The 14,165-nt window shown below is 45.2% G+C and overlaps 1 protein-coding gene across 1 annotated transcript in view; it reads left to right on the forward strand.

The window, feature by feature from the left end:
• The first annotated feature begins 4,721 nt into the window (after positions 1-4,721).
• Positions 4,722-14,165, forward strand: part of NETO2 (neuropilin and tolloid like 2) — a 30,669-nt gene continuing 21,225 nt past the window's right edge. Inside the window, exon 1 of the mRNA XM_040075634.2 lies at positions 4,722-5,005. Within this exon, the coding sequence (XP_039931568.1) occupies positions 4,972-5,005 (34 nt within the window). The 5' untranslated portion in view covers positions 4,722-4,971. The remainder of the gene's footprint in view (positions 5,006-14,165) is intronic.

Below are 14,165 nucleotides of genomic sequence, written 5' to 3' on the forward strand. Positions count from 1 at the left end.
TGGACACTTTCAGGGGATGGGGCAGGCACAGCTTCTCTGGGAGCCTGTGCTGCGGCCTCGTCGCCCTCACAGGGAGTTTATTCCTAACACCTGACCTAAACCTCCTCCCCGCCAGTGTGAAGCCATTCCCCCTTGTCCTGTCACTCCACCCCTTGTACACAATCTCTTCATGTTTCTTTGTGGGCTCCCTTCAGGCCCTGCAAGGCCACACTGGGGTCACCCCAGAGCTTCTCCTGTGCAGGTGAGCAGTGGCAGCTGTGCCAGCCTTTCCTCAGCAGAGCTGCTCCAGCCCTCTGCTCATCCTGGAGCCTCCTCTGGGCTCTCTCCAGCAGCTCCAGCTCCTCGCTGTGCCGGCCCAGGGCTGCGGCTGGGGTCTGCCCTGAGCAGGGCTGAGGGGCAGAATCCCCCTCCCCTGCTGCCCCCCCAGGTCCTTCTCTGCAGGTCTGCTCTTGACCTCTTGGTCCCCAGCCTGTGCCAAAATTTGTTACTGAATAGACACCAATGGACATATAACTTCTTTAAAATGAATGACACCAAAATAGAGCAGAAGTCAAGCCATAAGCTTCTGCTGCATTATAATCAACAGTTTTAAAGCATTAACGGTCTCTGTTTTGAAGGTTTTAATAACCAAACAAATTATATTTTTTAATTTAGAAAATATAATTATGCTTTAAATAATCTCATACTTTGCAAATATGTAGTACTAATTCTATAGGGCAAATGTTTTGTTCAAAGAAGTGTTAAGAAATCAAGAGCAGTAGAGGAGCTAAATCTGACATTGCTCTGCTGCTTTAGTAACCCTACTATCCATTCTGGGGACAGGCTCTAGTTGTTGAGGCACTGGTAATATTGGCCTCCCTGTCACTTTGGAAATAATCATCCACACAGCACTATTTTCATAATTAATTCCTGACTTCAGTGAAAAATGTGATCCCATCTACGATACAATCCATAACAATTATAACCTAATTTTGAAATTAATGAATTTTTCAACCTAAGCCAAAAATGTCTGTAGGTATATTCTAACTGATCTAATTATATTGCCTACCAAATAGAGAAATGCACTGTAAGCTTTCTGAAGGCTATGAGTTTTCTTCCTGATTATTCAAAAGTTTGCAGTATTCATTACTCAGTAGTAAATAACAAAGCCAACTTTGCATATTTATGTATGATTATGTATTACATATTGTAATACAATTACAGTTGTATTATAATACTGAGGCACTTGCACCTTCTATGATTTTCTAACTGTAGAAATTATATAATGCAATTGGGATTTATCAAAGGCACCTAAATTATACTGACAAAACCAAGCACCAGAACAGTTAAAACATAACTCCTCATCTCCTTTCATAATTATTCACTGTAGACGCCTATATTTTTGCGACCTCTTTTAAAAACAATGTCCAAATAGCTGCTGGTCTAAGGCTGTTTGGGTTTTACACTTTGCTACTCAAGAGCAGGAAGTATTTTAGGTAAATTAAAGTTAAAACTTCTCACAGAACAGCAAACCAAAGGAAGTTTTAAGGAGGAGGCAAACCCAGTTCTAACAATACAAATGTAAGCCTTTAGCTGCAGCAGAGCACTGTTGTGACTGACTCATGCATCAGCTGCTCATGCAGGTGTTTACCTACATCACAATGAGTCCCGCCGCCTTCCATGAACTACTGCTACTCAAAAATAATCATGAGGACTCGATGGAGCATCAGAACAATACACAGCTGGCTGTCTAAAAGCTGTCTTCAACCTTTCTTCACTCCCAAACTCAAGTTTAATTAAGTAAGCTTACTGCCAGTGTGACCCGGTGGCCGAGCGTTTTCCTCCCTGCACTCCGCAGGCTCAGAAGATGGGAACTGAAAGCCTCTTCAGACCTGTCACTAGTGAAAGCACTGCCTGTAACAAGAACTCCAGCAAAACAAAGCAACAGGGATTATGGTATTTCTCCACATGCATTACCACAAGGGACATCCACAGGAGAAATGTCTCTGAAAGCAGCTGAGGCAAAATGTGCCCCAAATCTACAAATTGATGCTACTCCCTGCCTCTCCCACACTGACAGCTTGACACAGCCCTGGAAAGAGAACAGGATGGAAAAGCTGCTCACTTCCCAAGTGTGTAATAGCTCTGTTCAGCCTTCTAATGGACAAACCAGAAGTTCAGCTCTTCAGTTAAATTGACTGTAGCAGATTGGGTCTTTGCAATTACTACCCAAACTTGCATGGAGCACACGGCATTGCAAGTGTTTCATCCTGTCTCTTTGGTGAGAGACAATTGACCACAAATGGTTCTCTTGAATGCAAATTCAGCCAGAGATCTAAGAACTGGGCCACTTCTCATTTCTTACATCATCACGAGTAATAAAAATATCCAAGTCAAATTTTGCCATCAGCTATATTGTGCATTCTTAAAAATAGAAGAAGCAGGCAACCCCCTGTTTCCTAACAATCTGCACAACAGCACAGTCAGATTTTAATTATGTATTTGAAGAGAAGAGGGGGAAAAAAGGGAATTATGCCCAGATACAGAAGTCTTGAATATTTTCTCACATTAGTTCAGGAAATATTTTTGTTAGTAAAGAAAATAATGCAAAGTAGATACACCTATTGAGGACTTTTTTATATATAGGAGTTTCCAATATAGAACTTTACATTTCATCACACCGCTACAAATACATGGTTAAGAGGGGAACAGCAGAATCGCTTTGTCCACCGCTGAAATGCAGCAGCTATTTCACAATTCATGGAAAAACTATGCTTGGAGGAGGACTGTATCATCTCTATTTGAAATTAAAAGGACAATTCAAGTAAGTAGAATAATATAATTATGTAACTTGGGATTTTGCCAGACCATCAAGCTTAATATTTCATGAAGCTTCTTGCAACGCTGAAATGGATCTTTAATACCCAGAAAAGCTCGGGACCTTTGCTGCCAGGTCTCGCCGGGGGTCCGGGAGGAGCTGCCGCCCCCCGCCCCGCTCCCTTCCGCTGCTCTCCGCTCCCTTCTCCATTGAACTCGCCCTCGCTGACAATCACACTGACTTGAAGCGCCTGAAATATTTAACAGATAATCTGAAGCAAGAGAATGACCTTTTCTAACAGGGTAGGCTGACCTTTGAACATTGTAGAAAGAATTTAACATTCAAATACATAGCACCAAACCACAAGGAAATCAGAGCTTCACCTCGCACGCTCGTGTTAGACACTGTACTGAGCTGCCCTGCTCCTTAAGCAGACGGACTCGCGAGTGGCAATTACGCATATAATTTGCGGTTTGCAAAATCTGTCGGGTCTAGCGAGCGGGTTGGTTCCAAATTGCTTCCCCGAAGTGCCTGCGCTCGGACGGCGGAGTTTCGCGTGGGGCACCCGGAGGTGCGGCCGTGCATCGCTGCGCAGGAGCCGAACGGAGACCGCCACCTCCTCCGCATGGGAGCGGGGCCGGGGCAGGTCCCGGGCACGGCACCCCCTCGGCAGCTCCTGCGGGCCCGGCCCGGGGCCGCCCGGCCCCCTCCTGCCCCCTGCGCAAAGCTTTGCAACGCGCACGGGGCTGAACACCGCCCTGTTTCAGTACTTCTGGAGCCCGAGCCGAAGATCTCAGCCTCGCCTAATCGGCAGTTCCAGGCAGGAGATACCCTGTAGGAAATGCCCAGCGATTCTTCAACCCGCGTTGCCTACGGGAGATTTGAAACCATCTCTAGGGAGCTACCGTGTCGCTATCATTTGACACGCAGCCTGCGGGCAGCACAGCGATCCGCGGCTGTCCGGCACGGCCGCCACTCTCCCCTCACGCATCTCCCTCGGCAGCTCGGAGGGGTCTGGCAGCACGGGAGTCCCCGCGGGGACCTGCGGCCCGGGGCCTCTCCCTCGCTGCCCTTCCCCCGACATCGCCACCTGCCTGCACCTCGGGCCCCTTCCCGAAGTAATATCTCCCCTCGCAAGCTAACCCGATGTGATGGATAACCAGAGGGACGGGAGCCAGGGCAGGCAGCAGGCTAAGTGCGCCTTTTTATTAACTTCTTGTAAAGTAATAGCTCCATTTTAGCTGTCACTCCTGTCAAACAACAGCCGCACAATAGCGTGTGATGATGGGCTCTTCCCAGCGCCGGAGCTGCAGGCGGCACACTGCAGCCAGGCAGGCAGCTGGGCACGCCGCACTGCCGGAGCCGCGCGGGCTCCCTGCCACCGGCGAGGGGGCGAAGGGGAGCCACGGAAGACCTAGGGAAGCACCGTGTCCCTTTCACCCCACCGGGACCCACTCAGGTCCCAAACAAAGCCGGGCAGCCGGGATTCAGGCTTATCCAAAACCGCCGCGTCCCGGAGAGGGGCGGCACGGCTCGCCCCCTCCGCCGCGGGGGACGCTCTCCGGGCAGGCAGCACCGCACACGGGAACACCCGGGCAGACGGGGGGCGGGATGGGCCTGGGGCGTGAGGCACGGCGGGGGCCGAGGCGCGGGACAGAGGCGGGGCGCTGCAGCGGGGCCAGCCCGGCTCCTCGTGGGGACGGGGCGAGGGAACGGGCGCTGCTCCAGCGCCGTCGCCCCCGCCTCGATGCCCGGCCGAGCGGGAGGAGCACAGCGGCCCCGCCGGCTGCGGCTGTGGCTGCTTGCGGGGCTCCGTCGGGGGCGGGCACATGCGTACAAGCAGCTCATCCAGGCAAACACCCCTCACATCTTAAATGAGCTTCATTTAGCAGCAGCCGCTTCAGTCGGGCCGGGAGCAGCCGGGCTGCGCTCCGAGCGCCGCGCGGGGAGCCCCCCGGGGCAGGCCAGCCTCGACGGAGCCCGCCGCGCCCCGCTCTCGATGGGACTGAGCGCGGCCGCGGCTCCGCGCTCGGGCGGCGGAGGCTGAGCGCGCCCCGCGGGGGCGCCGGGCATGGCCGCGGGCGGGCGGGGGCCGAGCCGTAGCCGCGGGCACAGCGCCCTCGCGGGGGGCCCCGCCACGGCCATGGAGCGCCGCTGATCGCCGCCGGGAGACAATGGCCCCGCACGAACTCCGCTCGGCGCTGGAAGGTAGGAGCCGCGGGCTGCGCGGCGCCCCGCCGGAGCGGGGACCGCGGCACCCCCGGAGGCGCGGCCCCTCCGGCCGCTCCGCGCCGCCCCCGGCGCCCTCCCCGCGCCGGCCAAAACTTCGGAGCGGGGGCTGCGCGGGGGCGGCCGCCCCGCCGCTGCCGGGCGGCTCCGCACCTCCCCATCGCACCGCCCCCGGGCCCGCGCCCCTGCCCGCCGGCCGCCGCTCTCTGGCCCCGCTCTGCCCCGCGCCAGACCCAGCGCCAGACCCAGCGCGGCGGCGCCGGCTCGGGGCTGCGGGGCGGGCGCTGCCGGAGCACAGCGCGGGGCCGGGCCGGGGTCCGAGCCCATCCCGGGCTGCCCCCGGTCCCGCTAGCGCGGGTGGGCGGCACCTCGGGTTTGGGGGGTCCCAGCGGCGGGGACGCCTGGGTACCTAAGGTTTGGGGATGTCGCACCCTCAGGGACGCCTCGGGTTCGGGGGGGTCCGGGCCTGCAAAAGCGTGGGTCACAGTGGCAGCGACTCTACCCCAGTGACCCGTATATTCCCGCGACGCACGGGCGATATCCTTCGCTCGTCTTTTCGCAGTAAAAATACTCTTTGCTTTCGGAACTCTCCTGACGAGCTGCTCAACACTGTTCAGCTTATCACACTTGTTATCGGGAGCAAGCTCTGTTTTCAGTAAGGTTTTCATAAAATCAGTCACCCGAGTCACAAGCTACACCCTGACCGGTGTTTACCTGTGCTTTTCTTCTTGAGGCTTTTAAATCTTGTTTCTAACTTATTTCTGTTCAGAGGTAAACAACCGAGCAAGGCTCCTCATCCGAGCATTTCTTTGTCTATGCTATTATTTATACAGCTCAACAATGGGCGAGGGGTTTCCGTTAGAGAAGAAATCTCGATGTGGCACTTAACCTTGTGCCTCAAGAGATTATTTCCAGCATTCTATATCTTCTTGAGCAGTAGCAGACTTGATGGCGATTCCAGTCTGTTGTGTTGTTGGTTTGTTTTGTTTTGTTTGTTTGTTTTTTAATGATGATTATTATTCTAAATTATTCAGTTAGGAGATGTTGGTGTGTCTGCATGCGTTACTGAAGCCAACAAGGCATTACTGCAGAGTGGAGAACTGTTTTGTGTATATATTGATGTCTTCCCACAGTATGAAAGTTGTAAAGAAGTCTGTTTTAAATCCAAAATGTTTCCATGGACCATAAAATCCCGTGTTCCTGGTGTGAAGGACTTTATGTCTTTAGGGTTTCAAAAAATATTTTTCATTTATTAGCATCATAACTGAGAGACGGAAGATACTTGTTCTGAATAAATGTCTGTCTCTCTATACCATCCACTGAGTTTAGACAGTATAAGAATATATGGTTTACATGGGGAAGACAGGGCATTTAGATGCTTTTTCCTACTGCCTCTTTTAAGTAACATGTTTAAATATCACAAGCCACTATAAAACAACCATAAAATACAACTGTTGTATCTACTACTTAAATACTTTATACACATGCAGATTGTTACATTTCAGAAATATGTGATTGCTGCAAAATTGACTGTACAGGTTTTCCACTGAACAGACCTGTATATTTTTTTATAATCACACTAATGTCCAGATAAAAAGTCCCTCTGCAGGAAGTTTTTTGTATTATTCATAATCCATAAATCTCACAAAGCCATTAGTCAATAAGCTGTTAGTATTCTAAACACATCCCTTGCCATGACTACAGAAACAACCTATCATTACTTAGCATCATACACTCCCTTTTATCTCTGCTTCACTAGAAGTCGTTACATAGTCCCATTGTTATACCTAATCAGAAACAAAAAAAAGTATATTCCTGTGGGTAGATGTATAGATTTAGTCCCAGAAGGAAACTGCTGGGCATAAAATTCAAAGTAATTGTTAATATTTTCTAAATTGCATCTTTAATTCTGCATGGAAGCCCTACCTACAGTGGCAGTAATATTTTTTTTCTCCGTGCAAATCTCTTCATATGCAGAACTGGAGGAGTTCTGCTAAACCACATATGAAGTACCACGAAGCTCAGTGTATCATTAGAAGTCATATTTTAATACTTCTTAGAAACAGTTTAGTCTTCTATTCTGAACATGGAATGCATGTATACATTTCTGCCATTAACAAAGATCCTGCTTTGTGGCTGTGTTACCTCAGGGCAGAAGAGAGCCCATCATACTTTGTGGCAGTTGGAATTTCTTTCATTAAGCTTGTTCAGAACTATTCTTCTCTTCTTCCTCAGCTATCAATATCAAGGGCTATTTAAGTAAACACCTTAATGTCATTCTTTGTCTCTGTCCATAGTGTTCAGCAAAACTTGTACAAATCTCATCCTGAGTCCCATCATCCTACACGGATTCTTTGCTCTCCTCCATCTCTCCCAGGCAGCAGTGCGGAGCGGCAGTGCTGGTGGAGCACGAGATTTCAGTGGCTGCAGCTTTTGCTCAAGTGGAGCCCAGCCAGTGCCCACCTGCTTTCTCAGTGGGGTCTGTAACCTCTTGAAGGCCAAGAGCTTGCTGCATTTGGGCTCTTGGAAGACAAAGCCTTTGCCTCCTGCCTTCAGTTCTCAATGACATCTTAAACATGCTAGAATTCCCTGAGCCTGGCACAGCTTGCAAAATGCAACTGCTCTACAGCAATAAAGCCCCATAACCCTGCAGTTCATGAGAGAGAAAAGCAGCTGCTTTCATAATAAAGCCACGCCCCTGTTATGCTTAAGAAGTAAATACACCTATCTTGAATTTCCTCATACCTGGTATTCCCCCAAAATGTGTTTGCTAAGAGCTTGTTCCCATGCTTCAAATATGCTCCCTCTTTCATTTCCATATGCTGTTATTTGCTTGAAAAACTGTACAAGCTGTCAGTTAAATCCTTCCTCTACATTAGTTTTGGTCTATTTCAGTTAATATATTGGATTAATTTAAAAAGCCAAAAAGATAATTCTGTAGCTTCTGACCCAATAATTCAACAAGCACCCAGGGCTGGAACAAATTACTACTACATTCCTAACCTTCCAGTGGACTACAGAATTCTTTCCAACTTCATCAGGTTGCAAGAATGTGGACTGCTTTGATTTAACTTCCTGCCATTCTGCTCAGGCTCCTCATTTGCATTTTGGCATGATTTTAACAGTTAATTTATCACAAACTAGTAGTGTTAGGAAGTAATGCTTCCTTCCACACAAAAGCTAGAAATTATGGCTGCCTGTTTCCAAAACCAAAAGGTGTAATAATGCCACAAAAAGCTGAAAACAAGCAGAAAAAAAGTAATTCAGAAATCTCCTAATAGTTTCATGATTTGTTCATTGAAGCCAAAAGCACAGTACTGACTGTAGAAGCTACAGTGACCCTAAGGAAGGCAGTATCAAGTGAAGTCAGAATATTATTTTTTACTTTATAAACAGCTTCTACTTTGCACCTTTTCTGCTGTACTGAATGAAAGTGAAGCCTCAAACTGCTTGCAGTGCTAAGCAGTTCAGCAGAAGTAACTTGGGTAACTGCAGAACAGGATTCAAAAAGCTGCAGTGTTGAAGACAAGGCAAGTGTTTGGTGGTGTGTATTACGCCTTGCTCTTAATACGCATACAAACTTCATATTCAAAGTGCACCACCCTGCAGCATAACTTCAAATACATTAACTCCCTCTTTTTCTAGGACATAGTTGACAGTGACCGCTAAAATTTTTACAGAACAAGTTGCTTACAATTACATTGATATTAATAGCAAATTTCAGTGTGTAAATTTCAGCGTGTAAATCTGTCTGTAGCCAGAGTATAGAGTAACACTGGGTTGAAGCTAAAGGAGCTACTAAATTATATATCCCTAACTAATGAAAAAGTTAAGATTTTCAGCATCTTCCTTAAGGTTTAATTTACAGGGAGAGATTAGACAGAAAAATTACCCCTGAAGTTAAACTTTATAAGCTATTCATCATTTATGAACCTGTCAGAAAGTCACAACTCAATTCACTGCAGAAGTGAAGAGAGCTGCTAATTGCACATACTCTAGTACGTGTAGTTTACGTACAAAACAAAGCCACTGCTAGGAGTATAACCTGTCTGGACTGAAGCAAAATTTCAGTGTCTTGGATTCAAGTTGGGGTTCTTACACTGGAAACAAGCTTGCTGCTTGTCTGCCTTGTACGCTGCAATTTGTTTCTTTAATTAATGAAGCACTTACAGCCTAGGATAACTTACACAGCTTGCTAGCTTTAAACAGCTTGCTGCCTCTGTCAACATATGACTGGCAAAACTTCTGCCACCTCAAATACTGCAAGATATGGGATTGGGGGAGTCTAAATTTTATAACAAAAATCAGCAGGTAACTTTTAATGAAAAAAAAAATATACATTTCTTTTAGATTATCTTTGTGCTGCACTCAGTTTGCTGTTATTGCAAAGCTGACCCCACTATGCAGCAGGAAAGGATGGCAAATATGTTAAGAAATAATTTCACAAAAACTCCTTCTTTATCATACAGTAAAACTGATGAACACAAAGTTAAGTCTCTTTTTAAGGGACTGAGAGCGAGAAGCTGGAAAAGAAGAAATTGTAGTCTATACATAAATTGTTGCCAGACATGACAGAAGATAGCAGAAAAGAACTTTAAATAGTAATGTCATAATAGACATTCCAGAAAAGATTTCCACTGAAAAATATAGTATATTGCTAATAAATAAGAGAAGATAAAGAGGTCTGGTATAATCTGATTGATTTTTAAGTCAAAAGTATCACTATCCAATTTCTCTAGGAATAAGTTATTTCTGGGAAAGATCTATTCAGAATAGTCATGTGCAGGAGGATTAGCTCTGTCAGCTAGAGGGAAATCATCTAAACTTGGAAGTCAGAGTACATATTTTAATAAGGTTTTTGAAACCCCTCATCAACATGGTTTGCACATGGAGTCTTCTCATCAGTCTCTTGCTGCACACAGCTTGGAGATGAAATAAAAAGGCTCTTCCATATAAAAAGGAAAGTTCCTATTTTAAAAATGAAAGCTATCATTCTTCTGGCAAAAGTTTTGCTGGCAGACAGACCCAGGGATGGATTATAAGTAACAGGATGTGGAGCAACTGGTAAGATGAAGCAGCCCACAGCTGCTTATACATTTCTAATGGAGGATGGGATCAGAAATGTTAAATGTTTTGAGCAAACCTAGAGGGGACTCTGTCACAGATCCATCCAAGCATGAATTGTTCTGGAGATGATTTATATCAAAGGGATGTAGGAGAACTGCACTTACTTCCTGAATCAGTTAACCTGGTTTCTCTGCAGAGATAGAGTCCCAATTTGTTTCTCTGACAATCTTAAAGAGAGGAATCCCTACTGGAAACAGCTGGAGTGAGATGAAACTGTTATATCTGAGAACAGACCTGAGTGCATTCAGGTATCCTGCTGGCAGCTAATGGCTAACAAGATTTGGATCTTAGAAGGCACCAGAGTCACTGTTAATAGCTGGTGAAGCCCACTTCTGCTATCAAGCTTTTGTGAGAAGGATTAAAAATGTGTTGGCAGCTCCATTAGCATGCTCTGGGTAAGACTTAAACCAGCTTAAACATGTCTTGCCTGATGCACACCTTCACCTCTGTACTTTATTCTGTGGCAATCCTGCTGTATGTTCCAATATGAGGAAACCACTGGAGCTGTTAATAGGATAAGTTGTAGGCAGCCACCTTAACTGCTCTTTGATACTCATTTTACCTATCTGCAAATGTTCTGTTGAGACCACAATAGATTAAGGAATGTATACAGACTATGAACTTTAAAAATGCTTGGGATTCAAAAACTACCATGTTTTCATCCTCAGCCACAGAATTGTTAGCCTTAAATACAGTAGCAACAGATGCAAGCCAGTATTCCTTTTGTCAATTAACAAACAGCGAATGCTAGGAAGAGAGAGAAAAATCTCATTCCTCGAAATGTAGTGTGTGTTTCTGAACCAAAAATGTCTTGAATCTGAAAGCAGTTAATAAGCTTTATGAAAGAAAAGGAGATGATCACACAGAATTACATGAAAATCAAAGAGTCTGGACACTTTACCTCTCTGTCTAAATTGCACAAGTTCTTTACAAGACCACCCACCAGTCAATCACTCACTTTGAGTTTATGCAGCAACTTACCCTTGATCAGAGTACTTAAAAACAACCAAAACATGTAATTAATGTTGGCCAGAGAATAGGATAGGATATAATAATAATAAATGTCCCCAGCACATTAATGGCTAATGTTAATGTTTAGATACGTGAGTAAAAAATGGATATAAAACCTGAAATACTGTCATAAGCAGTTGCTGAAAGTAATGCTAATTTTAGCACACAGGGCAAACGAGGAGCTAGGTTTAAGAATACACAGAGAAGGAAACATTCCCATAAGGCAAAACAGAGTATATAATTAAAATCAAGCATTCATTACTCTAGGCTGTATCTGCCAGAAAGAAGCAGGCATCCTGGCTAGATTTTCCAACATGCATGACCTGTGTGTTGCCAGTTACCATCTCTCTGGACTATGTGTGTACAAGGTGCTGCCTAATCCAAGGAGCAGAGCACAGAGATCCAGTGAATCCTGCTTTAAGCAAAGTCTGTCATCTTTATCCCTAGGATTCTGGCTACCACCATACTAAGAATGTGTAATACTCTAAATGATTAAGTCTTTTTTTTTAAAAATGGTGGAATGTTTCACTCTGTTTCTCAGTTGTGCCTGACTGCTCCTCAGTTTGATATTCAGCTTGCCCTGCATGCATAGATCCCCCATTGTCATCACTGAAGACAGACACTGCTCTCAGAGCCACACAGCAAATCGAGTCTGTTGTCTCTGTGTGAAGATCCCTAGAGCATGCAGAAAGAGCAGGGGAAAGACATATCATAGGGAGCTCAGAGCTGCGCTATATCCCATGAAATCTGAAGAATGTGTTTTGCCAGAAAGTACAAGCATATGTCAGATTTGCAGCCTAAAGCACTTGTTTTTCTAAGCAACATGCTGATTTCTCACTATAGGGTTGAGCACCCATTTACTGCAAAACTAACTATATAATTCTCATTTTTTCAAGAGAAACAGGAGCCACACATTTGCAAACCTCTCTATATATGCTTCAATGCAGAAATTGCATGCTTTTTTTCTTTCTTAGCTTAGATTTATTTTTAAAAAATAAGAAATGCCAGTAAAGAACATGTTGACTTCTGCAAACAATGCAGAGTTTATTACACCAGTTCAGGGGCTTCTTTTATATTATTCCATAAGCCTACCTCAACAACAAAACAGTTAGAACTTGCATTGTCTGTTTGGTGTCTTCACTCTTCAAAATTTATACAGCTATCTGCAGGCTATTTGAGCTAAAATATTTCATGCAAAGAAGTGAAGAAAATGAAAAATCCATTCTTTTAAAAACAGAGACAGAAGCTTGCTGCTTTTTCTGTATTCCTAGATCGTGCTCACACAGGTAAACTATCAGAGCTTTAAATTTTTAGTACAAAAGTGTGCACCATAATTCATAAAATACGAGTCTATAACAAATACCAGATCCGTGAATAAAAGAAGCTCCTCAATCTCTGCCTCGGTGTCCATGCTGCTGTTGGCTTAATGATGGCCTCTTCTGCAGGGTATAGATCATGAAGTGGAAGCTCACTGTAAGGTGAAGAAGCACTAACCTTTATTACATTTATCACTTAAGTATCTCTAAATTCATAAGGTCAGCGTCCCATAGTTCAGGATCCTCTGGCAGAATTCTCACCGTAGTCCTCCAGTAAAAACAAACCACTCAGCTCCCCCCTTGAATCCCTTTGATATTCAATGCAATCCTGCATCGTGTGTGCTGTTGCTTACATCAGCAAGCCATGTTCAAGTGGCATTTTTACTCACTACTTGTGCTTCTTGTACCATAATAGACTATGGAGCTAAGCCTGGACTTATCTTTCATCCACACTGAAGAACAGTCATGTCAGAGAGATCTGTAAGAGACTTTAAAAGAGGAAAAAAAGGGCAGAGGAACACTGTGTCCCATTGTAAGTTCAGGTGAATGATAACTATTTGAATTGCAGTTTATCAGAAATAACAGGATCATTCTTCATCCTTCTGGAAGTGCTACAAGACTGTTAGTGAAAGTGGTTCAGTCTCTCATGACTGTTCTAATTGCGGTGACTGTGTCCCTGCTGCAGTACCAGGACAGTGGTTCAGCACTAGCCCTCTACTGCACCAGCTTCCAGGATTTGCCTCTTCCCTAGACATCTTCCTTCTTGTCCAAATTAGTCTTTGAGATTCTAAATTATTTTTCCAGGAAGTAGTATGAATTTAGGACACCAGGAGATTGCTTTTTTGGTTTTTTTGTACACAAAAAGGGGTTAATGGAAACAGTCTGAAAGGTCTAAAAATATCCTGATTATTTTTTCCTTCCCTTTTCATCCTGAATATTGATAGACCTTGTTTTCAGCCCCCAAACTCCTGTTTGCTTTCCCACATTATACTGTGTCATATCAATGCACTCAGTTTAAGGCAGTACTACCTCAGGCAATCCTGCCCAGTACTCTCAGGAAGAACAGGTAGTCAGTCGTCTCCACCTTTTAGTCAGCAGTGTCACGGTGACAGGGACAGCACACATGCAGACCATTAGCCAGAGACACCTCTTTTCTTTACCATACTGTCACCCAGGGTAACAGTAGTGCCAAAGGAAGACCCTGGAACGTTTGCTGCCTGGGCTAACCCTGAATACATCTTAAGGGTTGTTGAAAGCATGAAAAGAGTGGGCATTGCCAGGGAAGGGCAAGAAAGAGGTGTAAGAGATTAAAACTGAAGAGGATGAAAAGGGCAGGGAACAAAGAGATGGTGGCCCATACTATTCCCACTCATCCATATAACATGACAAAAGGAAGACAGTAAGACAAGTATTCATCCCATATCTTTTGCAGTTGCCTGCATATCCATGTTGCTCTGAAAGAAATAGGCACTGTTTGTTTGCATTTACACGCATACAAGCACTGGGCTATTTATAGAAACGGCACAGCTCTAGTGAAAGCCAGTCAGGCTTTCTGAAGACCTTTTAGGGGAGTTGTTTCGTTATCCACATCAGCAAGAAGGGAAATCAATGGTTAGTGTAACAGAACATCTATTCTTATGTTGTTTCCATCAGTACAATCACTAAAATATATGTATATGCATACC

Source organism: Hirundo rustica, chromosome 11 (assembly GCF_015227805.2).
Source record: "Hirundo rustica isolate bHirRus1 chromosome 11, bHirRus1.pri.v3, whole genome shotgun sequence".
In the NCBI taxonomy this organism is placed as follows: Eukaryota; Metazoa; Chordata; class Aves; order Passeriformes; family Hirundinidae; genus Hirundo; species Hirundo rustica.